The following is a 26,972-nucleotide window of genomic DNA, read 5'->3' on the forward strand; positions in this document are numbered from 1 at the left end:
AATCATATGGGAGGGGGTGTGGGCTCCAGCCGGGGGTATAGGCTCTGGGATAGAGCTGGAGAAGAAGGGTTTCGGTGCAAGAGGAAGCTCCAGGATGGGGCCAAGGAGTTCAGTGTGTGGGAGGGAGATCAGGGCTGGGGTTGGGTTGTAAGAGAGGTTGAGGACTTTGGCTGGTATAATGGGTTTGGGGTGCAGGAGCGGGCTCGAGGCCAGGGAATGCGGGATATGGGCTCTGGGAGGAAATGTGGATCTGGAGGGACTTCAGGGCTGGGGCAGTAAGTGGGATATGGGATGGCCAAAACCAGAATTAGATACCACTTAAATTCCACTTGAAGACTTCAGAATAGGGCCTAGTGAGATTTAAATGGTTAGATTTGCTAGTTCTCTGCCACAGAGCCAGATAAATGTTGTAAAATCTTCCCGGTAAATGTCCATTTGAATTTTGAATTGCATTTGTTTTGGTTAGTTGCATTTTATGGTGTCTGTTTGGTCAGATGTGTGATGGGTCAAAAGTGAATATTGACCAAAACAGCCAATTCTAATAAAACATTGGGGAGTTTTCACAGAAAGAGAATTTTTAATTTGTAATCATGATTAATCACGTCAGCCAATCAAAGAACAAATGTAAATATACCACGTGGCCTTTGCATGCAATCAAAACATTCGTTTTAATGCTAGGAGACAAGTTACAAGCCAAGAATTATTCCGAGAAACTACTTGGCAAATAAACTTGAATAATAAATAAGTCTGAGAAATGACAATCGAGTCACAGACAGAAAAAAGAGATTAATGATTGTATAAATTATTCATTATAATTTATTAGCTTGGCTCCAATTTTCAGTGCAATTTTTTGTTTCATTTTCTTAAATTGAATGCTTCGGTTTATTATCATGGTTAGTGGTCTGAGCCAAGATGTTTAAATCAGGTCAATAGGGTACAACAGAAGGTCCTAGAAATATGAGCCTAACTATTCCAAAGTGATTAGTGATTTTGCATGCTTCTGTCATTGGGTGCTCTGACTTTCAGCATGTTGGTGCTCAGCACTGGACATCAGACCTCTATAAAGTATCCTATTTGAGACCCAAAATCCATAATTACTTTGGAACATTTAGACCAGAATATATTACTTGTCAGTAGCCATAGACTTGGGGCTTGTCTCCACTACACTAGGGATCGACGTTGCAGTGATCAATTCACCAGCCATCGATTTATTGTGTCTGCTTAGATGCAATAAATTGTCCTCCGAGTGCTCTCCCATCAATGCCAGTACTCCACCAGGATGAGAAGTATAGCCAGCAATGATGGGTGAGCAGCCCCCACTGATCTTACCACAGACAAGACGCTGCAGTATGTCAGCTTCAGCTATACTGTTTGCTATTCAGCTATTTGCATACCTGAAGTAATGTAAATTAGATCAACCTCAGGAGTTAGTGTAGATAAGGCCTGGATAATCCTAGTGTGCTGAAAGTACTACCCCATCACGCACTGCAGATGGAAGGAGAGTTATACAGTATGTTACATGACCATGTCATGGTTGCCAGTAGGTAGAAAATGCTAGGTTGCAATCCCAGTGGTTTAAAGAGTTGTGTCTCTGTGTTGCTATTTCATCTGTGGAGATCAAAGAGGTGCTAAAAAACTGTTTACTGTAAACTGCCATTACATGTAGCAACCCATGGAAACAGATTTACATGAGCTGTAATGGTTCATGTAGTGTGTTACAGTTGTTTCTGGTACCAGGGGGAAATCAATAATATGTAGGGAGGAAATAGCAATTTTTACTGGAAAAAAGATTACTTCTGAGGTTATATAGACATTAAGAGAACGTTGGATCCTTGTTTGTTATTTAACACTTCAGGCTAGTGGTGTATTTAATAAAGGTTTTAGATGAATGTGGGTTTTGTGGGGGGAAAAAATCTGAGTTTAGTCCAAATCCAATTTTCTTTTTTTTTTAAGTTTAGATCCATTTGTCCTAATTCTTTTTTAACCAGGCTATGTTCTGTTCCTGCTTGATCCAGCAGAAAAGTTTGTAATTGGACTGATCTTCAATATCAAACACAAAGGAGAAGCTGAACTAGGAGGAAGAATGTGTTTCATAGGTCTATACAGTAGTGATAAAGAGGGAATACTTGAAAACACCTGGCAGTGACTATTCTGAAAGATCCTGGCCTCTTTAAAACGTATGGCAAAACCCCTACTGACTTCAAAGGAGTCAGGATGCCACCTGTTTTATTTTATATGCAACTCATCTTCGTATATGTAGGTTTCTGCACAAAGAGAAGATTCATAGAAATTAGAGATGCAAGAAGCCCTATAATGTCCTCACGAACCAGTGCAGGAGTGGTACCTCCACTGTGTTGTCTTTAGCTTTCTCCATAATCACCCAAACTATGGAAGAGATAAGAACTTCTTCTCAGTTCAAAGAAGAGTCAAACATGTGGCTTCGTATCTGAATTACAAACTTTTGAGGCTCTGGTTATTAAAATCTCATCAGGGTTGTATAACAAATTTCTTTTGATCCAGCATTCCTCAGTCCTCCAGTTTTTTGGAGATTGATGTAGTATTTAGGAGGTTAAGAGAAGAGAAAGCACAACACTTAGTTAACTGCACAAGCACTCAAATCCATCTGAGTCTGCTGAGAGCTCTGGAAAATACAGGCATTGGCATAGTCACTCCCATAATTGCATCACATCACCACCTTTAGGGCTCGTCTACTCCATTCCTGAATAATTTCATGTACCAACAGATTTTCACCAGAGACTTATTCCTATTATTCCAAACTTAGATGCTCGCCTACCTATTTTATTGAGCATATGCTTCAGTGCACCTGGCTTAGCCACTGGGATATTACAACGTTAAGTCACTGTGATAACTAGCAGAAGAGGCCTTAGCTTTTTTCTTGCAAATGAACATACTCCATTTCTGGTGTAAGACTGCCAGTATTTCAAGAATCAGATCCACAGAATTGTGTGAAAATTCTGACAAATATTTAGAGACTATTAGTCCCTGAAATCATATTTTTTGAATTTCTCCCCCTCTTTCAACCCTCCCGCATTTTGACTTTCATTTTTCTCCCATCATCTATATAGTCTTCTGCTCTATCTAATCTGAGTATTTGATGCGGCTGCCCTTAACTGTGGTGTCTGAGCACCTTCCATGCAAAGTAAATAGCAATAGCAAAGTCCTAAGCAGACTTCATGGAGTCTCTGGCACTTCTTCCTTTCCAGGGTCAAAACTGCTTGAGACAGGGCATTTCTGGGAGATGGGGAAATTGGGAGAGGGTTGGGAATAGAAGGGCATGTTTATATTATGAACATTACATACAGTAGACAGGTTTCTCAAAAAGGGTAGTTTTGCAATGCTTTCTGAAGGTGATTGTGACGGGCCGTCACTGCCCCGGGGGGAGGCCGGCCAGAGCCACCCCCACTGGGAACCGTCGGCCAGCCCCGAGCCCCCTGGCATTACCCTGGCGTAAGCTGGAGGAGCTGGCAGGACCACTTGCCGCCGCGCCTGCGCCGGCAGGGGAGTGTTGGCCCCTCCCTCGAAGCCCTGCGGGGAGGGAGCGGGGCGGAGTGCAGCGGGCGTACGGCAGGGGCGGAGGCCGGCACGCTGCAGGAAGGGGAGGGGCCCCGGGCAGCGGCCGGCGCGGCGGGCCACTTTGAAAAGGCTCGCCACCGGCACGGTTGGGGGCAGCCTCCCCGCAGCGGCGGAGGAGCGGCCCCCAACCGAGGACGGACCCCGAGCGCCACCCAGGCCAGCGCGCGGCCAGACCTTGGCCCCGCGGCCATAGGGACAGCCATCGCCACCGGCGGTCGGCCAGCCCCTCCTCCGACGAGGGCCGAACCCCACCACACCGAACCCGGAGGGAACGGCCAAGCCGAGAGCAGACCCAGCCAAGGGACCTCTCCCTGGCGACTTCCCCCGGACGACCCAGGATCCGAGCGACCGAGCCAGGGTAAGTTCTGGGGGTTGAGGCGGTGCCGCCAAGAGCTGCCAGGAGGGAGGAAGGAGCCCGGGGCAGGACACTTTTGGCGTCCATGGTTGGACGGGTTATGGAGGGAGTGACCCCCCCGTCCACCGCACCGGGGCACTAGCAAGCCCCGACGCTCAGGGCCCCGGGCTGGGACCCGGAGAGAGGGTGGGACCAGGTCCCCCTCCCTCTCCTAGAGGAGCATCCCACTCCCAACGAGCATAGCGGTAGTAAAGTGTAAGTCGGAACCGCGCGAGGGGGAAAAACCCGGACTAGGGGCTTCGGCCCCACCCCGCAGGGACAGGTAACTATTTTAGGGTTCGCTGACCCCCCCTTCCGTCCGGGAGGGGGTGATCGCACCCAAGAACTCGGGCCCCATAGCAGGAACCCGGGGTACAACAAGGGACCGAGAGAGAAGAAAAGGGTCCGCAGACCCCCCCTCTCGGGCTGAGAGGGGGTGATCGCACCCTGAACACCTCACAGTGATCAAACTTGATGAAAGAAAGTCATCAAGAAAAAGGGATACTTTATTCTTCATGCCCTGAATCAAAACCCATTGAAGTCAATAAAAAACTTTCATTGACTTGGATGGGTTTGGAACAGGCCTTAAGCCTGGAAAAAATAGTCAGAGGGATAAAGTACTAAAGCCCAAAAGACCTGGCTTCACTTCCAGGTTTTATCACAAGCTTCTTGTGTAAGCCTGGGAAATTCACTTAATCTGTCTTGATCTCAGTTTCCCATCTGTAAAATGGGGATAATACCACACTATCACATGGAGATAATGTGAGGATAAATTCCTTTGATTGTGAGGTGGTCCTGAAAAAAGCCATATTTGTAGGTAGCTCTTCTGCACTATATATCTTGATCCTTTCTGTGTCAAATCCCAAACAACTATTGTGATAATAAATAATTATTTCTTGTTTCACTGAAGGAATCTCAGTTTTATAACTGTTAGTGAATTTAGTCTCATTACAGTGTGGTGTAGATTGGAAGAATTATTTTTTATTTCCTGCTTATCACACTCCTAATATATTTTAGGATGATGTGTTTTTTTGTTTATTTTGCAATAGTGTCACACTGACTTCTTTAGTGTGTGGTCCAGTATGACTGAGACCTCTTTCTGCAGTACTCCTTCCTAGATAGTCATTTCCCATTTTGTATGTGTGAAACTGATGGTTCCTCCCTAAGTGGAGCACTTTGCATTTGTCCTTATTGAATTTCATCCTACTTCAGATTATTTCTACAGTTTGTCCAGATCATTTTGAATTATGACTCTGTCCTCCAAAGCACTTGCAACCTGTCCTAGCTTGGTATCATCTGCAAACTTTGTAAGTGTACACTCTGTGCCATAATCTAAATCACTGATGAAGATATTGAACAAAACCAGCCCCAGAACTGATCCCTGTGGAACACCGCTCGTTATGTCCTTCCAGGATTACTGTGAATAACCATTCCCAGAGCATAGTTATCAATTAGTTAAGCATCCAACATATAATAGCTCCATAAGGGTAGTATTTCTGTAGTTAATGAGAAGATCAAAGCAAGTCTGTATCAAGTGCCTTACTAAAGTACAGGTATACCACAGCTACTGATTTCCCCCTTATCCACAAGACTTGTTACAGTCTGAATGCATGCATGAAACTGGATTTGACCAGTTATGATGTAAACTTCAAAGAGACGTGTGAAAAGATGTAGCAGCAGAAGTCCCATTAAATGAAGTCTTATGAGTACAATGTTTCATTTGTGCTATTCATAATCATTGTCAATTATCAATAATATTAAGTTATATATTTTCAGCCATGCAAATGGGCATTCTTATACAGCTCTTTGTTGACCACTTGTTCTGAATTTTGATGTAGTTTGGCACTTTGGTTTGAAAAGGTTGCCGACCCCTGTTCTAGATGTTTGCAAATTGATCCCATACTTATTTGCTCCATTATCTTTCCTGGTACAGAAATTAAGTTGACTGATATGTAATTTCCTAGATTGTCCTTATTTCTCTTTTTATAGATGGGCACTATGTGTACTCTTTTCCAGTCTTCTGGCTTTTCAAAGATAGCTAATGTCTCTGATATCTACTCAGTCAGCTCCTTGAGTATTCTAGGATACATTTCATCAAGTCCTGGTGACTTGAATACATCTAAATAATTTTTAACTTGTTCTCTCCTTATTTAAACGTCTGAACCTACCCCATAATCATTGGAATTCACTATTTTAGGCTTTCAGTCAGCACCAACCTTTTTGGTGAAAACCAAAACAAAGAAATTCATTAAGCATCTCTGCCATTTCCACGTTTTCTGTTATTGTTTCCCTCTTTTTATTGAGTAATGGGCCTATCCTGTCGTAGGTCATCATCTTCTAATGTTTTATGCTTTCTTACTTCCGTTTATGCCTCTAGCCAGAGGTGACTCATGGTAGCACTTGGGAGATGCATCACCCAACTGTGCCTCTGCCAAAATTTTAATTGCTAAATGGGGTGCATCCTCATACCCCCTCCCTGTTTCTCTGGGTGGACCTCCCTGCATCTCCTCCCACCACGGGCACCTATGTCTCTAGCTAGCTTGAACTAATGCTTTAGAACTGCAATGGGCAATGTAGGCTAGTGAGTGAGCCACACACTAGTGGCCCTCCATCTCAGTGGGCTGCAATATTACCGTAACCAAGACCGTCTCCCAGGATAGGGTAGTTTTGCTATCTGTGCTTGCATATCTAGATTCTGCAGGGTGTAGCAGTGCTTTGATTGGATGCAAAGAGAGTGAATGTTTCTTACAGTCACTATTGTGTGCAGTCATCACACAACTTATTTCATGTGCCTTTGCTCAATGTGCGTGTCACTTTAGTAATACCATGGGGGGGGGGGGGGAGACGACTGTGGATGATGGATACCAGAGGAATCTGGCAATCCTACATATGGGCAACAGTAAACAAAATGTCTCATGGGCCACATATAGAAACCCAATAGGTGCTATGTGGCCTATGGGCCACAAGTTACCCACAAGTGCTTTAGAATATATTAGCAAATGTGCATATATAATTTGCAACACTAATGAGGTCTCAATATCATGAAGTCTCACAGCAGTGCTGACTCTGGTGAATCTTCACAGTGAAATAGGAAGGGATTGCAATTTCATTTGTGTGAATTAGCAAGTCTACTGGACAGATCAATGCACATAGGGCCAAATCCCAAACTGGTGAAAATTATTACAGTGAAGTGATGCTAACTTATACTTAAGGATCTGGCAAGTCATGTATACAGCTGAACTCTGGTTATACAAATCTCAGTTATCACAAACTATTACCTGAAACTGAGTCATGATTGCTTGTGTAGTAATTACAGTGAAAATTACCCAATTATTCAAACTTTTAGTTATCCCGAATTATTCAGTCTTCTCAAGTAGGTCCCGTTATCTGAGACAATACTGTATGTTATTATTTAGTAAACATTAAAGTAGCAGAGGGATACATTGCAATTGCCCAGTTATTCATGGTCCAGTGGCCAGGACACCAGGCTTGAATTCTGTTTCTCGATCTGCTGTTGACCTGCGGTGTGATCTTGAGCAAGGCACTTTGCCTCCCTGTCCAAAGTGAAAAGTAAAGTAAGAGCGAGGTAATGTTCCTTATTGTAAAACTGCAGGCTACATAAAAAAATTGCAGTGTAAGTAGTGTTATGTTGTACTGGATTATGAGGAGCCTAATGAATCACTATTTATCCTTTCTCCCTGAAAAACAAATTCTGCAGATTCTCCTCTTGGTCCCAGTATAAGGAGGAGCAAATAAAGGCAAAAACAGTGAAATTGCCACACATTCAAAGTCTATTTTCATTTCTCCTTATTTTAGATCAGTGGCTGTTCACCACATGTGGTGCCAGCGGACCGCAAGGACCCACTCAGACCCAGTGCAATGATGCTTACAGGAATTCCAATCTCAGTGTTATAGTTGGGGCTGAAGGAATTCTCCAAGGTGTGCAGATCTGGAGAGTGCCAGCAACCAATACTTACAGGTGAGAGACTCTCTGTGATTTTCATGACATGTTATTGACAAGATTGAAATATTCCCTCATCTCCAAATATGTTCTTAGAACACCAAATGACTATTCTCAGAATAAGTCTCAGATGGGTAGCCGTGTTAGTCTGTAACTAAAACAAATTAAACAACACCCTATACTGCCCCTTTAAAGGACAATTGCAGTGCCAAACTCGATACACAGTTTGCCTGACATGTCTCGGACCTAGTCACAGGCCAAGCAACAGTTTATAATGGCCATGCCCTTGGTCAGGGCGGGCACCAAATAAGCAGTTTAAACAGTCGGGGACTCAAGCCTCTTAGTAGGTTGAGAGGCAGTTTATAAGGCCCAGCCTTCAGTTCAGGCAGAGTTGCAGATCAACAGTTAAGGACCCAGCCTGGGGTGCAGCTTGGGCAAGCAGTATATAAGGCCCAGCCCTGGGTCAGGGTGGGGCAGACAGGCAAATGTTTAACACGAGTGGTTCAATAACAGTTTAAAGCTCCAGCCAGGTGCCAGCTGGGCAGTGGTTGAGTGTCTTTGCTGCTGGAGAGCCAACAAGTGCAGAGGTTTTGCCCCCATAGGGGGAAGCCTGCCACCTAAGGGGAGGGGTAATAGGAGGGCACAGGCCCACACACTCCGCGGCATCCCAGCCCAGGGCACTGACAGTGGCAGTATGGTGGCCACTGGATTGGCGGGAATCTGGACTGCAACACGCCGACCAGATCTGTGGATCAGCAGGGATCCGAGCCGCAACACGCTGCCCACCAGACCTCCATCTTCTCAGTCACCCCAGGGTCGACTGTCCCTGGGCCAGTTCCTTCTGGGGGCCTACCTGGCTCAGGCACTGCTCCTCAGGGTCAGCTGGGAATGGAGGTGCTGGCAGTGTGTCCATAGATTCTGGCTCCAGCAGGGGTCCACATGGTCCGGTCCACTCGTTGGGTCCCAATGAGAGTCCCGGAGGTCTCGGCGAATCTTCGGGCCATGGCCGTGGTCTCAGCAGTCCGGACCAGTCATTGAGGGCCGGCAGGAGTCCTGCCGGCCCAACCTAGTCCTCCCATTGAGTGCAGTGTGGTTGGGCCTTTTGCCATGGGGGTTGGGCCAAGCATCTGGCATGTTCAGTAGTTGGGCTCCAACTGAGTGCTGAGCTCTTATATTCCTGGTCCCGCCTTCCTGCTTCCTGGGGGCGGGACTGGCTGAGCCTGAACCCATGGGCCCTTCCTCTTCCGGGTCAGAGGAAGGCCATGTTGCTTACCTAAACTCATTACAGTCCTGTAGCACCTTAGCGGCTAACCAAAAAATATAGCGTCATGAGATTTCATGAGCACAACCCACTTCTTCAGATGACAAATTCTCAGACTATTATAACTTGGCCAAATATGGATGGATTTTCATGGGGACCACAAAAGACACATCTCTGACCCTACGACGGCTTCCCTGCCAAATTCCAAGTTTATGATTTAAGGAATGGAGACATACAGTAGATCTTCAAATAAGTGGATGGAGAAAAAAATAATATTGGCAAAATTATCTGTTTCCCTATTTGGCTCTGAGAAATAGCTGATCAGTTCTGCTGAAACGTAAAAATCAAGCATGGGAAATTTCAATTCAAATTATTACAGTGTGGCAAAGTTATAAGCAACTCACAACAAGGGCTTTTATGGGAAGCAATGAACAATCTTAGCTATATGCATCATGATCAGTTCTACCTGTAATTTAATAGAATCATCAAGATGTGCACAAGCCAAAACTGAATACACTCAGCAGGAAACATGCATTTTTTTAAAAAACCTCTGAAGTGTTTATCTATCTCTGAGCCCTTTAAAAACAATAGAAAATGAGAAAGCAAGATTGACAGCGCAAACAGTTGCACCTACATGTCCTCTAATCACATATGCAAACTTCACCACTGCCAGCTAAAGACATTAATTTCACACTGATTTCTGCAGTGCTTGCTGAATTAATGGAACTGCTTCATTACTTGAGTGAGCAGAGCAAACATATAAGCCCTGAGTTAGGTTTGACATTTCATCCACTTGAGAGCAGTAATGTGTGTGAAGAGGTCAGCAGCCCATAACTAACCTCCACCAAACCCAAATTGCAGTGGTATAATTCAAGAACATATGCAGATGCCACTAATTTCAGAGGAATGATGGGCAGCACAAGAGATACAATGGGAACTACAAATGTGGAAATGGTTAGAGACACTAACTGGTGAAAATTGGGCTCTGAATTTTTTGGTTTTGTTAGACATAAGTTTTCATGAAAATTTAAGAAATGTTTCCATACTTTTTGAAGAAAAAATTCTATTGGAAACACTTTTTTATCAAATAATAATTCCTCTGCGGTGTATGCTATGACAAGTTTGTGCTAGTGCACGAGACCCCAGAAGTGGCACTGACAAGAAAAAAAAACTAAGTGTAGTTTCCTTCTTTAATTATGACTGAGAGAAAAGCAAACTGGTTAATAAACAATATATGGAGTAAAAAGTCAGATTTTTTTCATTGTTATACTCTATGATGTAGCTTATAACAAAGACAATTCTTAACAAAACCTAAATGGCTTACTATCAGGCACTAGCTTTTAATGACTGGGTACTCTTCTCTTTCTTTTGTGATTTTTTTTTTTAATTGATGTGGGTATTTCCTACTCTGGGCTAATTGTGCTGGTTAGCATGACCTTTTTAGGCTTATGCAACAGGCATTTCTGAGAAGTGGTAGAATTAGCAGTCTAAATTTAACAGAGGCCTGTTTAATTGGCTGCATTCTAGTCAACACAGAGATAGCCAGACATAGTTCAAGATAATTTAATCAGGCTGCTACTTGGGTAAAATGTTGCTTCTGGATAAAAGAGCACAGTCAAATTTGAACCCACTGTAACAAATAATCACATGGGCCATATCATGCTATCAATTTTTAAAAGACTCTCCATTTAAATGAATGATTCTGCTGTGGATTTTTAAGCAGAACTCCCCTATGAAGACAAGAGTAGGATTCTTCTTAACACTCATTAGCACAGGCAGGCCCTTTATTATTTTTATACCTTTTTGTTTTTATTGAAAAGGAATTACAGTGCTGGGGATACATATCAATCCTCAACATCAGGACACCAACAAAATAACAGAAAGCAGCCTTGTGAAATTGACTAGGCCAAGCACAAAATCTGCTTGCACACCTATTACCATGAGGATTGATGATAATGGGAAAAAATCCTAATGGTGTTTTACTCACCCATCAAAAAAAAATGACTTGCCTGGGGTGCATGGGTGAGTAGAATTTTTCAAGGCTGGCATACAGTGAATATGCATATAAAATATCACCCCAAAGAGGTGAGGCAATAAATTAAGCACACAAAACTGACATTTCTTTAATGCCACAGCTCAAGGAAGATCCAAAATTCTGCAGCAAATTATAGGCTGATTTTGACGCATAGTACAGATTGTGAGTAGAGCTAAAATTACAACTCTTTATTGTAGGTACCTGTCTTCTTCCATGTCTGTAAAACACCTGGCACACTTAGGTTCTGTGTAAATAATTAATTGCTAACAGACTTATTAGTTCCTGACATACAACTGTAGTGAGATGCAGCACAGAAATCACAGCCAGCTGAAACTGTGTGGCGGGGGGAAGCTATAGTGGGTTCAAACCTTCTTTATGCCTTCCTCATTCCAGACTGCTGCAGGCCCTCAACATAACAGAAACAGTCCTAGGGACATGTCAAGTTACAGCAGCTTCCCAAGTCTGGCCAGAATTTGCTTGGCACGGCATGCTGCATCCCTGCCCCTGATCTATCCCTCCCATTCCTAGCCCCAGCATGCCCCCTGTGCATGGAGGATCTTCATATGATAGACTTAGAGCTATCTGCACAGGGCTTGCACCATGAGAGAAAAGACCTGCTTCTGGATATAGGGCTTTTACAGCCATTTTCTATCACTTCACCTTTTCATTCAATGTGACGAAGGGATGAGGCCTCATTCCAGATATAGATATAGATATATAAAAGTTTTTCCTGTGGGATGACATCATCACGTCACTCTGACGTCCCACAGACTCTGCCCTCACACAGCCTCCCTGCCCCAGAAACTGTTTGGGGACAGCAAAGCTGCCTGGCATCCCGGTCTGGGCAGTTTCTGCCTTCCTGCAGCAGGACCAGCGGGCAGCCCTGACATTCCAGGACTCATCGGGGAACTACCATCTCTGGCAAGTCTGGGGCTTTCACCTCTCCTCTGCAGGAAGCCGTCACTTGCACGCTAATCTGTGCGGTTGGTAAGCAGTTGAAGCTGGAGCACAGGGCAGGGAGTGATTCCCCGCTGGGTCCCAGAGCATTGAGGCCCCAAGCTCAGTGAGGAACTGCTGCCCTTGCCCCCACTGCTCTCTATTCTCTGTTTGTTTTTCTATAAATTAAGTTTACTGTCTCCAGAGAAACAAGCTATACACCAGTCTGTTAGGTTAGCAGCTGAAAAAGTCCTGCTCACTTCAATAAAGCAGCACTGAGATGATTTAATAATAAAACAAGAATAGGTGTATTAACAAAGAACTGAGAGGTAAGTGATATTAATCAAGAGAGAGAGGCAGGCACGTTTACAAACATAACGTGCTTTCTAGTGACTAAAACTTAATTTTATCAGGTTATAATCTTTTCCTAATCACAAGTTCCTAGCATCTCTAGCCCTCAGGCTAGAGGATCCAACTTTCAGAGGCTCAGAGAGTGCTGCTGGCTAAGTCCCCTCAAGGACAGATAACTAGAATATCTTTCTGCACTCCTTATATTACCCAAAGTCCATTGTCTCTACTTCAAAAGCCAGGAATACGTCCTGGGGAGCAGACTCTATTCCCTGGTGTGTTAGAACATAAGAACGGCCATACTGGGTCAGACCAAAGGTCCATCTAGCCCAGTATCCTGTCTACCGACAGTGGCCAACACCAGGTGCCCCAGAGAGGGTGGACAGAAGACAACAATCAAGCGATTTGTCTCCTGCCATCCCTCTCCAGCCTCTGACAGACAGAGGCCAAGGACACCATTTTATCCCCTGGCTAATAGCCTTTTATGGACCTAACCTCCATGAAATTATCTAGCTTCTCTTTAAACTCTATTATAGTCCTAGCCTTCACAGCCTCCTCTGGCAAGGAGTTCCACAGGTTGACTACACGCTGTGTGAAGAAGAACTTTCGCTTATTAGTTTTAAACCTGCTACCCATTAATTTCATTTGGTGTCCTCTAGTTCTTCTATTTAGGGAACTAATAAATAACTTTTCTTTATCGGCCCTCTCCACACCACTCATGATTTTATAGACCTCTATCATATCCCCCCTCAGTCTCCTCTTTTCTAAACTGAAAAGTCCCAGTCGCTTTAACCTCTCCTCATATGGGACCCGTTCCAAACCCCTAATCATTTTAGTTGCCCTTTTCTGAACCCTTTCCAAGGCCAAAATACCTTTTTTGAGGTGAGGAGACCACATCTGTACACAGTATTCAAGATGTGGGCATACCATAGTTTTATACAGGGGCAGTAAGATATTCTGGGTCTTATTTTCTATCCCTTTCTTAATAATTCCTAGCGTCCTATTTGCCTTTTTGACCGCCGCTGCACACTGTGTGGAAGTTTTCAGAGAACTGTCCACGATAACTCCAAGATCTCTTTCCTGATTTGTCGTAGCCAAATTAGCCCCCATCATACTGTACGTATAGTTGGGGTTATTTTTCCCGATGTGCATTACTTTACACTTATCCACATTAAATTTCACTTGCCATTTTGTTGCCCAATCACTCAGTTTGGCGAGATCTTTTTGGAGTCCCTCAGTCTGCTTTTGTCTTGATTATCCTAAACAGTTTGGTTTCATCCGCAAACTTTACTACCTCACTGCTTACCCCTTTCTCCAGATCATTTATGAATAAGTTGAAAAGGATCGGTCCCAGGACTTACCCTTGGGGTACACCACTAGTTACCCCTCTCCAATCTGAAAATTTGCCATTTATTCCTACCCTTTGTTTCCTGACTTTTAACCAGTTCTCAATCCAAGAAAGGACCTTCCCTCTTATCCCATGGCCATGTAATTTACACAAGAGCCTTTGGTGTGGGACCTTGTCAAAGGCTTTCTGAAAATCTAAGTATACTATATCTACTGGATCCCCCTTGTCTGCATGTTTGTTAACCCCTTCAAAGAACTCTAACAGATTAGTAAGACAGGATTTCCCTTTACAGAAACCATGTTGACTTTTGTCCAACAAATTATGTTCTTCTACATGCTTCACAATATTATTCTTTACTGTTGTTTCGACTAATTTGCCCGGTACTGAAGTTAGACTTACCGGTCTGTAATTGCCAGGATCGCCTCTACAGCCCTTTTTAAATATTGGTGTCACGTTGGCTACCTTCCAGTCATTAGGTAAGGAAGCCGATTTAAAGGATAGGTTACAAACCACAGATAATAGCTCAGCAATTTCCCATTTGAGTTCTTTTAGAACCCTTGGATGAATGCCATCCGGTCCCAGAGATTTGTTAACATTAAGTTTTTCTATTTGTTCCAAAACCTCCTCTAATGACACTTCAATCCGGGACAGTTCCTCAGATTCATCACCCACAAAGGACCGTGCAGATTCAGGAATCTCCCCAACGTCCTCAGCCGTGAAGACTGAAGCACAGAAATCATTTAGTTTCTCTGCAATGGCTTTATCGTCCTTGATTGCTCCTTTTATAGCTCGATCATCTAGGGGACCCACAGGGTTTTTAGCAGGCTTCCTGCTTCTAATGTACTTTAAAAACATTTTGTTATTTCTTTTTGAGTTTTTGGCTAGCTGTTCCTCAAAATCTTTTTTTTGCTTTTCTTATTACATGTTTACACTTGATTTGACAGTGTTTATGTTCCTTTCTATTTATCTCACTAGGATTGGACTTCCACTTCTTAAAAGATACCTTTTTGTCCCTCACTGCTTCTTTTACATGGTGGTTAAGCCACAGTGACTCTTTTTTAGGTCTCTTGCTATGTTTTTTAATTTGGGGTATACATTTAAGTTGGGCCTTTATTATGGTGTCTTTAAAAAGTTTCCATGCAGCTTTCAGGGATTTGGCTCTAGTCACTGTGCCTTTTAATTTCTGTTTAACAAACCTCCTCATTTTTGTGTATTTCCCCTTTTTGAATTTAAATGCTAGGGTGCTGGACTGCTGAGGTGTTCTTCCCACCACAGGAATGTTGAGTGTTATTATATTATGGTCACTATTCTCAAGCGGTCCTGTAACGGTAATATCCTGGACCTGATCCTGCACTCCACTCAGGACTAAATCGAGAATTGCCTCTCCCCTTGTGGGTTCTTGCACCAGCTGCTCCAAGAAGCAGTCATTTTAGCCATTGAGAAATTTTATTTCTGCTTCTCTTCCTGAGGTGACATGTATCCAGTCAGTATGGGGGTAATTAAAATCCCCCATTATTACAGAGTTCTTTATTTTGGTAGCCTCTCTAATCTCCCTTAGCATTTCAATGTCAGTAACGCTGTCCTGGTCAAGTGGTCGGTAATATATCCCTACTGCTAATTTCTTATTATTGGAGCATGGAATTACTATCCATAGCGATTCTATTGAACATGTTGATTCACTTAACATTTTTATTTCATTTGATTCTACATTATCTTTCACATACAGTGCCACTCCGCCACCCAGCCGGCCTGCTCTATCCTTTCTATATATTTTATATCCCGGTATGATTGTGTCCCACAGATTTTCCTCATTCCACCAGGTTTCAGTGATGCCTATTATGTCAATCTCCTCATTTAATACGAGGTACTCTAGTTCACCCATCTTATTAGTCAGACTCCTAGCATTTGCGTACAAGCACTTTAAAAATTTGCCACTGCTTATTTGTCTGCCATTCCCTGATGCATTGGATTCCTTTGTATGCGGTTGTTTGTCTGCTCTGGCCCATGGTTTGCCTTCTCCCCTCCTCTCTTTCTGACTACAGCTTAGAGAATCCCTATCAATGGATTCTCCTCTAATCAATCCCTATCAATGGATTCTCCTCTTAGTGTTTACTAAGTTGTCTCCTTCACCGCTCATTGGCTTGATGGTTTTGCTTACCTTATAGGTAAATAAACTTTTGAGTCCTCTGCCTGTAATAAAGCCAGCCAGATAATTAAATCCACATCTTTATCTAGGACAGGCTGTATTTTAAGCGTATTTTAAGACCCTGCTTCCAGCACGGATATAACTCTTCATACACCGTCTGTCCATACATCACAAAATGATTTTCAGGATTGACATGTCACTAGTTGACATATGATAGTTTCCATACTACCTTTGGTATACGAATTATAATAACCATGTGTTCGGTGTAGTAAGTCTGACAGGCTTGATGTGAGTTATGGTATAGTGGGCCCTCTATCCTTTAGCACTGAGGATAGTTCAGCCCCCAGCAAAACTCCCCTCCAGCATGAACTGCAGCTCCAGCAAAACCCAACCTCCCCATAGGTCTGACTAAATAGCTAAGCCTTGCTGCCTGCCCTGAAGGTCAACAGACCTGGGCTATTTTAGTTCAAGCTCTACTGGGCTGCCCATGGGCGGAAGGAGAACTGGATTTGGCCTCAGTTGGATTTTGCATTGCAAAAACCAGTGGCATCAGGCAAAACAAGCCAATATTGTTGTGGGGGGTATCATCAGCTTTCCCTCTGGAAAATGAAATGAAATCTTCCATCCTTCTCACTCAGGGCTATGATCAAAGATTGGGAAAATGAACAAAGAAAAAGTAAGACCTGCTCCTGTCCACCATGCCTGTCCTCCATTTTTGAAACCACATCCTAAAAGTTCCTTTAAGTCCCCTTCGCTATATTCCCCACTCTGTCATTTTCATTGGCACTGCCAAGTCCCACGTGAGACTGGAATTCTAGGGAAGAGGCTATTCTTGATCAAGCAGGAGTGTCAACCTTGAAATCCTGATCATTTTCCCTCTCCCTGAATCATCTCCATTACTTTCTCCACGCTGCTGCTTAAGTGTGGAATGGTCTCTCCACCCTGTTTGCTGACCCACTGTCCTCTCACACAAATACCCCTAAAGACTCACATCTCCATCCATGTTCATAAGTCTTGATGTAATAAAAGCCAAAATGAAATATAAATGATTCTCTCCTCTAGTCTGCCTGCGCTACTCTTTTTAGGCCTTAATCCTGCAAGCCAGTATGCTAACATGCCCCCTTCCTTCATGCACCAATGGTCTCTGTATTGGTGCAGGGATTCCCACAATAAAGACAAAACATTCTGTTTATTTCAATAACAATTGGCTCCTTTTGAGAAATGGGGAGCAGTCATGGTCATGTGTCTGCTGCTCACATTCGCCTGCAGCCTGTGAATGAGCCACTAATGGGGTCTCTTGCACTTCCTGATTTTATTGCTTGTACGCAAACTCTATTTAGATGTAGAAAAATATGGCTCCTAATTGCAGGTGATTAGCCCTGCCAGTATGCCTTGCTTGATGGTGCACCTCATTAGCCATTGCAATGTCCTGCTGCAAATCAGCTCAGTAATCTCTTGGTCTGTGCAGCATCTGTTCAGGGGACCTTAGGCAGTGTCCCTCACTCTCTCTCCTGGCTTGGGTACAGCCTTATTGAGGAATGATTGGTTTGGTTGCAAAACGTGGCACTAACATAATTATGTCACATTCCAAGGATCTCATCTGCCCTCTGAGATGGTTGGTATGCCACAGTTGCTTCAGCATCATGCTCACTCTGTGCTGACAGCCTCGGAGCAGAATCTCAAAGCCTTCGTCTTTTCATGCTAGTCATTGGCATGTGAAGCTCAGCCAAACAAGCTGATTTTGCATCCCTTTGGGGAACAGTCCTAGTACAGAACAGGCCTGTGCCATTTGTACTCATTTTACATGGTGCCATATCTGGCAAAGTTCAGAGCCCGCATTGAAGGAATGAATAAAGTAATTAAATTAGTTTTAGAGGAAGATGCATCTAGTAGTTAGAGCAGGGAATGAGCTCCCCTGTGTTGCATTTCTGACTTTGCTAGAAGATCATTTTCACTGTGGGCAAGTGATTTACCCTCCCTGACCAAATTCCACCCTGATGTAAGTGGTCGTAATGCCACTGAAATCAGTGGAGACTCATCTGAGTTGAAATTCGGCTCTCTGTGGCTCAATCTCCCCACCAGTTTAGTGAGTGTTATAAATTAATTCATACCTGTTTCACAGTGGGGTTGCCTGGTTAGTTCAATGTATCTGAAGTACCTTGAGTGTCTTGAATGAAAGCTGCTATATAGGGCACCTATGGGGCACCATTTGGGGGGTCTGTGGTCCCCCCTGAAGCTTTGACCCCCTAAATTTAATACTTGAGGTCTACTTAAAGTGCATACCCTCACCCCAGAGGTGCACTATTTCTGCTACAACAGAGCCTGCACTATTTCCAGCTTTGCCTTTGGGGCAAGACTTTTGTTTATAGACAGAGGGAGGCAGAGTGATTAATATAATAAAAGGCTTGTCATTCAAGTAATTGAAAGACCATTAAATGATCATGAAAATATTGCCAGGCACTCCACTTAAAAGATAGAGAAAAAGGAAAGGAATAATATTGGTGTTCTCCAAGGATCTATACGTAAGGGGACTGTTAGCCCCTTACTAAAACTCAGTGGGAGTTTTTGATTGGCCAGCTCCCAGTACCAAAAGGGGAAGGGTCCATGAGAAATCAGGGCCTTGAGACGGAAAGACCTCAGAGACAATGGAAAGCAGCCAACACTCCAGCTCATCTTGATTGACAGGTTGGACAGGCCAGTGAGGAAATTAAGAGGCCAGCTCCCGTCCTCTGTGTGAGCTGGGATTTTCTGGGTGTCTCTGAGAGAAAGCAGAGAGAGCTAAGAAGAGCAAGCGGTGTGGAGAGACAAACCTGCAGTGCCAGAGCCCAAGAAGCCCAAATCCTGTGCTAAGGGGCAGTTCTGCAGCAACAGAGCCAGGCACACACAGCCCAAGGAACGCAGACCCTGTGTTGAACAGCAGACTTCCAGTGGCCAGGGCCAACACAAGGAGCTGGAGACTGGCAAAGCAGCACAGTCTGCAACTGGGTGTGGTGAGCAGCTGGGACCAGCAAAGGGGGGAGAGGCTCTGGGCAGGAAGACACCACCAGCCAAGAGGCCCTGCAGGCCAGACTGGGAGAGGGGTCCTGCCACCTAGAGCCTGAAGTCATGTGGTCACAGTCAGAACAAGCGTGTCCAGCCTGCAGCCCCTGTTGCAGCACAGCCAGGGCTTGAGAGAGAGCCCTGAGACCTATAAGGAACAGACTGTGAACTATCCTTACACTCTGCAGACTGCTGTTGTGATGTCCCCGTGCTACAGAGTGGGACTATGTGTTCTCATTTAACTTTTCTCTTTAATCAGTTGGGCTATGTCTACACTGGCATGATTTTCCGAAAATGCTTTTAACGGAAAACTTTTCCGTTAAAAGCATTTTCGGAAAAGCGCGTCTAGATTGGCAGGATGCTTTTCCGCAAAAGCATTTTTTGCGGAAAAGCATCCGTGGCCAGTCTAGACGCGCTTTTCCGCAAAAAAGCCCCAATCGCCATTTTTGTGATCGGGGCTTTTTTGCGGAAAACAGTACTGTGCTGTCTACACTGGCCCTTTTGCACAAAAGTCTTTCAGAAAAAGACTTTTGCCCGAACGGGAGCAGCATAGTATTTCCGGAAAAGCACTGATGATCTTACATGAGATTGTCAGTGCTTTTCCGGAAATTCAAGCGGCCAGTGTAGACAGCTGGCAAGTTTTTCCGCAAAAGCAGATGATTTTGCGGAAAAACTTGCCAGTCTAGACACAGCCTTGATGTTTAATAAATTGTATTTGCTTTGAACTTTATGGAATGATCACTGGGCCAAGAAAGCATGCAGTGTGAAGAGACCACCCCGCAGTGGGGACACCCTAGCCTCTGCCCCAAGTGATGACAAGGTCAGGGATTAAGCCCCAGGAAACCTGGGCCCAGCCTTGTTGAGATTTTGAGGACTCTGCTACTCAAGAGAGTGGAAGGGGAGCCCTCAGGGTCAGGAAGGCCGTCGGGTAAAGGAAGTGGGAGTGGGGACTCAGATCCTTTCATTGGTCCATTTCACCGGGGTAGTATAGAAGTCAGGAAAGTTCCCCACAATAGCGGGACCATTCCCCTGCTTACATATATAATAGGTCCAGCGCTGTTCAACTTATTCATGAACAATCTTGAAAAAGGGGTAAACAATGAAATGGCAAAATTTGCAGATGTAAAATTACTCAAAATAGTTAAGTCCAAAGCTGATTTCAAAGTGTTTAAAAGGGATCTCACAAAATTGGTTACTGGGAACAAAATGGCAGATGGAATTCAATGTTGATAAATGCAAAGTAATGCACATAGAAAAATATAATCCCAACTATACATATAAAATGATGGGGTCTAAAGTAGCTGCTACTACTCAAGAAAGAGATCTTGGAATCATTGTGGCTAGTTCCCTAAAAACATCTACTCAATGTGCAGTGACAAGCTAAAAAGCCAACGTAATGTTTGGGAGTCATGAGGAAAAGAATAGATAATAAGATCTAGAATATCATATTGCCTCTACGGTATGCCCACATCTTGAATATTGCATGTAGATCTGGTTGCCCCATCTAAAAAAAAATATACTGGTTGAACCTCTCTAATCTGGCATCCTTGGGACCTGACCAGTTCCGAATAAGAAAATTTTCTGGACCACGGGAGGTCAGTTTTGTCTAGCAGCATTACCAACACTTTCACTGCTTACTGGGCTCTTAGAAAACATTTAGAAGGAAATTAGAGCTCTTTACTACAACAGAGCCTAACAGAACACTGAGCTAGGACTGGTGGCTGTAAAAAAATCTTGGCCACACCCATAAAAATGGACATCTGGCTAACTCAAATCATTCTAGACGACGGATGTTTCCAGGCCAGAGAATTCTGGACTGGAGAGGTTCAACCAGTGTTGGATTTGTAAAAAAGAAGGGCAACAGAAATGATTGGGGATAAGGACAAATTACATATTAGGAGAAATTTGAAAGACTGGGACTTTTCATCTTGGAAAATAAATGACTAAAGTGTGGGTGGCAGGGTTCCCTTTAATGTTTTCCATCTCTGTGCAGAATAAATTTTATTATGTGCATCTATGTGCTCCAGTAATACAAGTAAATCATATAATTGGCTAATGTTCTTTGCATGTATGATCCCAGAGTCTGCTATTGACAGAGGAATGGATCAAATGTGTTTCATCTGTAGGTCCTGTGATTCTTCATAGGAGCTGCTTGTCATGTATTTCTCATACATGGTGAAGCTTCTGCTGGGAGGTCAAGCTTCTGTATGCCAGATGGGTTCACTATAAGTTACTTTAACGTTCTGCCACATAAGTCTAAGGTTAGCTTAAATAAGATATAAAATCTCAGAGGGGTAGTTGGGTTAGTCTGTAACTTTAAAAACAACGAGCAGTCCTGTGACACCTTCGAGACTAACAAACATATTATATCATCGGCTTCTGTGGGCTGATGAAGTCGGTTTTACCCAAGAAAGCTCATGATAGAATATACTCGTCAGTCTCAGTGGGTGTGTCTAGACTACCTAGTTTTGTCGACAAAAGTGGACTTTTGTTGACAAAACTATACCAGCGTCTACACTACCGCTGAGTTCTGTCGACATAACGTCGACAGAACTCAGCAGTTTTGTCGACGCTGGTATACCTCATTTTACGAGGCATAACACCTTCTGTCGACAGAACTCTGTCGACAGAAGGTGTTATTGCCTGTAACATTGCGTCCAGACTACGGAGTTCTGTCGACAAAGCAGCTTGCTTTGTCGACAGAACTCAATGTGTCTGGACGCTCTTTGTCGACGGAAGTTTTGTCGACAGTATCTGTCAACAAAACTTCTGTCGACAAAACGCGGTAGTCTAGACGTACCCTTAAAGTGCCACAGGACTGCTCATTGTTTTAAAATAAAGTCTGTTACACACGCCACCACCTAGTGGCTTAACAGTATAATACAGTGTTACATTCCATTATATCTCCTCCTTTAAATTCTGCATTCCTACCATTTACCAAATTTACACTGTTTTTGAAGTTCAGAACAGATCAGTCTGTTAAATGTCTCTAAATCGGACTGGTTTTCTAATTACTGTACTTGACTGACACACATAACTTGATCTGGCTGTCCATTAGTTACAATGACTGACTATGCCTGGTTTGGAATGCTTGAGTCAGGCCATCCATAGTCTGCTCTGTTGATTCTTCTGTCTGAGGAACAAACTGTAGATAACAGTGGTTCCCGTTGAGCTATCCACTGTTAGTCTTAATCAGCTATGATCTGGTCACTGAATTCTTTTCTTTATGATTGCTGGAGTCAGGAGCAATGTTGGGGGGAGGGGCACAAGAGGCACATGCCCCCTGAAATGTTATGGGCAGGATGGACAATGTTATGGGCAGGACTCAGGTGACGTTATTTTGAAAAAAGGCCACTTTTTTTGAAAAAACCCTGTAGTCTAGACACACCCTTTGCAAGAGGGGCCTTATGGTAAAGACTTGTAGCACTCAGGATGCATCTATTAACTGCTTATAAGCTAGTCTCTTGGTTTTTCAAGTTTGACCATTTGCTCTTGGTTTTGCTGTCTCACCAGCTCAGACTACTTTGCTCTCTCTCTAGCTTAAGGTTTCCCAGTCTCTCTCCAGTTGTTACTGCTGTGAAAGGTTTTATCTGTTAACCCAATTCCCAATCTTTGTCTGATATTTTCTGGTTTGCAGTTCCAAAATTACAGTTTTCATCCAGTGCATGCAGAGTTCTTATACAACATTCAACAGCTTTCCCCAGGTTCTTGATTCCTCTGTTGAAAAAATGCTCTTTTGTAAGCATAATTCTCTGGGAGCGTAAAGTATGTGACAAATATAGCAGGACCCTTGCAGAGTCTTCTTTGTGACTGTCTTTAGTAAAGTCAAAGGATTTAAAGATATGCTTTGCTTGCTTTCCTATAGCATAAATTAAAGAATATACTTGTTATCTTTGGTTTCCATATGGAGTTTGGTAGCAAATTCAAAATATTGCCTCCAGTCTAACCATTGTGAAAGTTTCTTAAAGCTGAGAGACATTGAAGAGTGGCATGTTGATGAGTTCCTGCAACCTTGGTGCTTTGTTCCTTCTGTTTGCAACTTCTATTGCTGCTTTCCTTCCATTTCTTTTCTCTTTTAGCACCAGTTTACTCCTGACACCATGTCATGCACATCTTATACATACATGATAGGTTGTAGGGCTGCTACCAGCAGGTCAAGCTTCTTCACAAGCCTGGCTACAGTCCCAGAAAAATACATGCCAGATGTGTTCACTGTAAGCTCCTCTAGTGTTCTGACAGACATATTTGCCATTAGTTTAAATAAGATGTGATGTGTTACACACATGACTGCCTACTGGCTAAACAGTATAATACAAATTAGCATTCCATTCCACTGCTTTCACCTATTTGGAGTGGTTTGGTATCAAACTTTTACCTTTTCTTTTCATTGCAGCATCTCAGGCTATGGAGCAGCTGGTGGGAAAGGAGGAAAGAATACTATGGTGAGGTCCCATGGTGTGTCCGTATTGGGGATTTTTGACCTCCAAAAGGACGATGCCTTATACATCTTGGTGGGCCATCAAGGAGAAGATGCCTGTCCTAGTGTAAGTAACTTCCATTTCTGACTCATATTGAACTTTTTCCAAAACTGGCATCTTTACATTTTGCAGCTGTCTGATTTTAGGGATTTTGGTATGAGTAGTTCAAAGATTAGATACAAGATTTCTTGTAGACAATTAATATTAAGGGTTTGCCTGTACTGCAGTTAAATATCCACCAATAGTCCATGTAAGGTTCACAGGGTCCAGGCTATGGGGCCTGAGTCCAGGGATCCTGCAAAGGGTGAGGGTCTCCGAACTGTGGAGGCAGGAAAATGGAATAAGGGAAATTGTTTGCAGCCATCTCGGTCTTGTTAGCAAGAGAGCAAGAGTCAAGCTAAGTTTGTGGCCTGACAACGTGAGAGCTGTAATAAGACGCTGCCTTCGCCTCTCGCCTCCATACGGAGATAAGGATAGAATGCTGACTCTGGCAGGGACCTTGAGATAAGGAGCATCTGGGTGGAACTAAAATAACTGTTAGCCATTGGTGTTTGTAATGGGAAGGAGACTAATTGTTATTGTTATTATATCTATTGGACAGTATATAAATTGCTTCATAATTGCTTGTATTCGAAGATCTGCCTCAGGGGGCTTCCCACCCTGCCCGAACCAGTTTTTCCCTTGCTGCAGCTTGTAATAAAACTGCCTCTGGCTACTTGTTGCTTACAAACGCAGAGTGAGGACAATGTTTTCTTCCACAGAACCCAGGGTTCAGTGTGAGCCTGAACATCTACATTACAGTTGTACAGTCTTGCACCCAAGCCTAAGTCAGCTGACCGGGGCCAGCAGCGAGTGTTTACTGTTGTGTAGACATACCCATGAGGAGCTGATGTTGCAGTCCTGCCATGGGACAACATGGTCCACAGTGAATCTGCATGTTTCTCAGGGAATCTTTGCTTTTAACTACTGTCATAATCAGGAGTGCTGACTAGCACCTGGTGACTAAGGGGTTAGCTCAGGTTCCTAGCAAAGGTGTCGGGTGGCCAGCCAATAACAATGCAGATTGGAAGTTCAAACTGGAAAGAGGGGGTTTCTCTCTCTCTCTCTTTTTTGTTTGAGATCAGAGCAGTTTCTCCCAGGTATTGAGGGAGATGGGAGATGCTTTTCTCTCCAAGAATGGACTTTTTAATATGTGTAAGTAGGGAAAAGTTTAGATAGTCCATTATTGTTTTCCTTGTTTGGGGGTTTGGAAATCATGTCTGAGCTGGCTAGTTGTTTTTTTCTCTATTTTAACTAAGCATTACAGGCCAGAGTATCTATATCAAATGGTGGCTCTTTCCCTGAGTATGGGAAAGGGAAATGGTTTTCCCTGAGTATCTATATCAAATGGTGGCTCTTTCCATCTAGCTAATTTACTGTGCTTGCAACTGTAGTTTTGTTTTGATAATAAAAGATTAGTTTTTTTTCTAATTAACCAGTATTGGTGGATGGTTGTATCCTTAGGACTCAGTGCCGAGTTACAAGGGCGGAGTCCATTGTTGTCTGTGGATTCCCTCTGTTTTTCTCAACTTAAAGCAAAATGGAGGTTGGGGTAGGTGGGAGAGCTTTACCTTAGGGAGGGGATTTTCCAAGTGATCTCTTCCCTGATTTTCTTGGAATTACTTGGGTAGTGGCAGCGGGTCCCCCAAAATCTGGGTTTTAGGAATTGGGAGGGGGGAGTTTTGTACCAGTGCCAGTAGAGGCAAGGTTTTGGAGCATTCTTGCAAGCCCCCAACTTCTGCATTCGTTGTGCCAGAGTGGGGAACAGCCTTGACAACTACCAAATCCCTTTCTCATTTTACAGAAGGGAGGGGACAACCTCATCCACCTTTTCCCCAACAGGCCAATCTGGGACAAATTCTGCAAATTTAGCCTCATGAGGTTAATCTTCCCACCAACCTTAGCCCCATCTTTGATATGGGATCTGCAAATGCTGTAAGGATCACTACACAAAGCCCATTTGCTCAGGCTTTGTTCATGGGGGGGGGGGGAGGGGGCTGAATGCATCACTACTAAATCAATCCAGCTGCCACTGTTACTAAGTGCTATAAATTGCTTACAAGAGGCTCACCTTCCCTTACTACTGCTAAGAGCTGCAGAAGCAAAAATACTTTTGAGAATTCTTTTCTTTCGGTTGAAGTCCAAATGGAGGAAAATTAAGCATTATCCTGTGAAATTTCACCACAGCTTTTGATCTGAGAATTTAGTGTTCTGCAGTATTCTTGGCGGTGGCATTTGTCATATAGCTGCAGTTCACAAAACGAAAGCATTATTGTCCATTACAGACTTTGAGCAGAGAAGGGAAGGAGGGTACTGGCTGGAAAGTAGAAGGGCCTGGGGCCAAAGCTAAATAATGTAGACAATACTTAAACTGGAATAATGTCTGTTCCACCCTTCCCTCCTTCCCCCGCCCCCCACAGTCATATACACACATGGTTAATGTAAGAGCTCTTTAAAATTAGGTATGTCCTAACTCAGACTTTCATTTAGCATGTATAATCAGGCCATTCCACTGCAATGTAATATATGAAGTCATTAAATTACAGGCCACTGTAATCTTAGTGAGAATTTATTGAGTGCTAATGTAATTCTTTCATCGAAGCAAAGAGATTGCATTGACTTGTGGAAGGGATTTTTACTTGATTGGATTGTAATCAGTTATGTCTTTGCAATGAAGGGTAGTTTTTTTTAAATTCAATTGTAATCTACTGGTATTTCTGAGTCATTGTACTCTGACATTTTATTAATCATCCCCTTCCAGACTCTGAATCAAATTCTTGCCTGAAGTGGATTTTTAATTGTGCCTGTGGTACTTGGCAGGGAAGTTTTGGATCCACTTGATGGGAAACAAAACACTTCAGTTCTAACCTGGAAGACTGATATATCAGGTTCTTCTCATGCAAAAAAATAGTTCAGAGCGAGAATAGGAAGATAGAGAGGGAGGATTATATTTAGATAAATATTATCTGCAAATATTTCCATTAAGGCTCATTACCCCAGTGCTGAGGCCAGTATAATTAACAAGATAGAGATTGAGACACAGCTACTTAATGCCCAGAAAGTGAAATAACTAAAGCCTGAACTCCAACCACTGTAAAACCCCAACATTAAACCATGCATGTTGGAGACACACATACGGAGATTCTGATTTGACTTCAGTAGGACTACAGGTGTGAATCATTTGGGTGCATCATTAGTCACCAAACTACTGTTTTTTTAATCCCAGGTCACTAACTATCATGTAGTTAGGGATGGTAATTATGGCTTTCTCTTGATCTATTTGAAATCATAGAATCATAGAATACTAGGACTGGAAGGGACCTCGAGAGGTCATCGAGTCCAGTCCCCTGCCCTCATGGCAGGACCAAATACTGTCTAGACCATCCCTGATAG

The 26,972-nt window shown here is 43.4% G+C and overlaps 1 protein-coding gene across 3 annotated transcripts in view; it reads left to right on the forward strand.

The window, feature by feature from the left end:
• ALK (ALK receptor tyrosine kinase) overlaps positions 1–26,972 on the forward strand; it is a 636,373-nt gene that overhangs the window by 560,993 nt on the left and 48,408 nt on the right. For all 3 annotated transcript variants that reach the window (XM_025180988.2, XM_075925354.1, XM_075925355.1), the window contains 2 exons: positions 7,805–7,967; positions 23,456–23,606. In XM_025180988.2, the coding sequence (XP_025036773.2) occupies positions 7,805–7,967; positions 23,456–23,606 (314 nt within the window). The remainder of the gene's footprint in view (positions 1–7,804; positions 7,968–23,455; positions 23,607–26,972) is intronic.

Source organism: Pelodiscus sinensis, chromosome 3 (assembly GCF_049634645.1).
Source record: "Pelodiscus sinensis isolate JC-2024 chromosome 3, ASM4963464v1, whole genome shotgun sequence".
Classification (NCBI taxonomy): Eukaryota; Metazoa; Chordata; order Testudines; family Trionychidae; genus Pelodiscus; species Pelodiscus sinensis.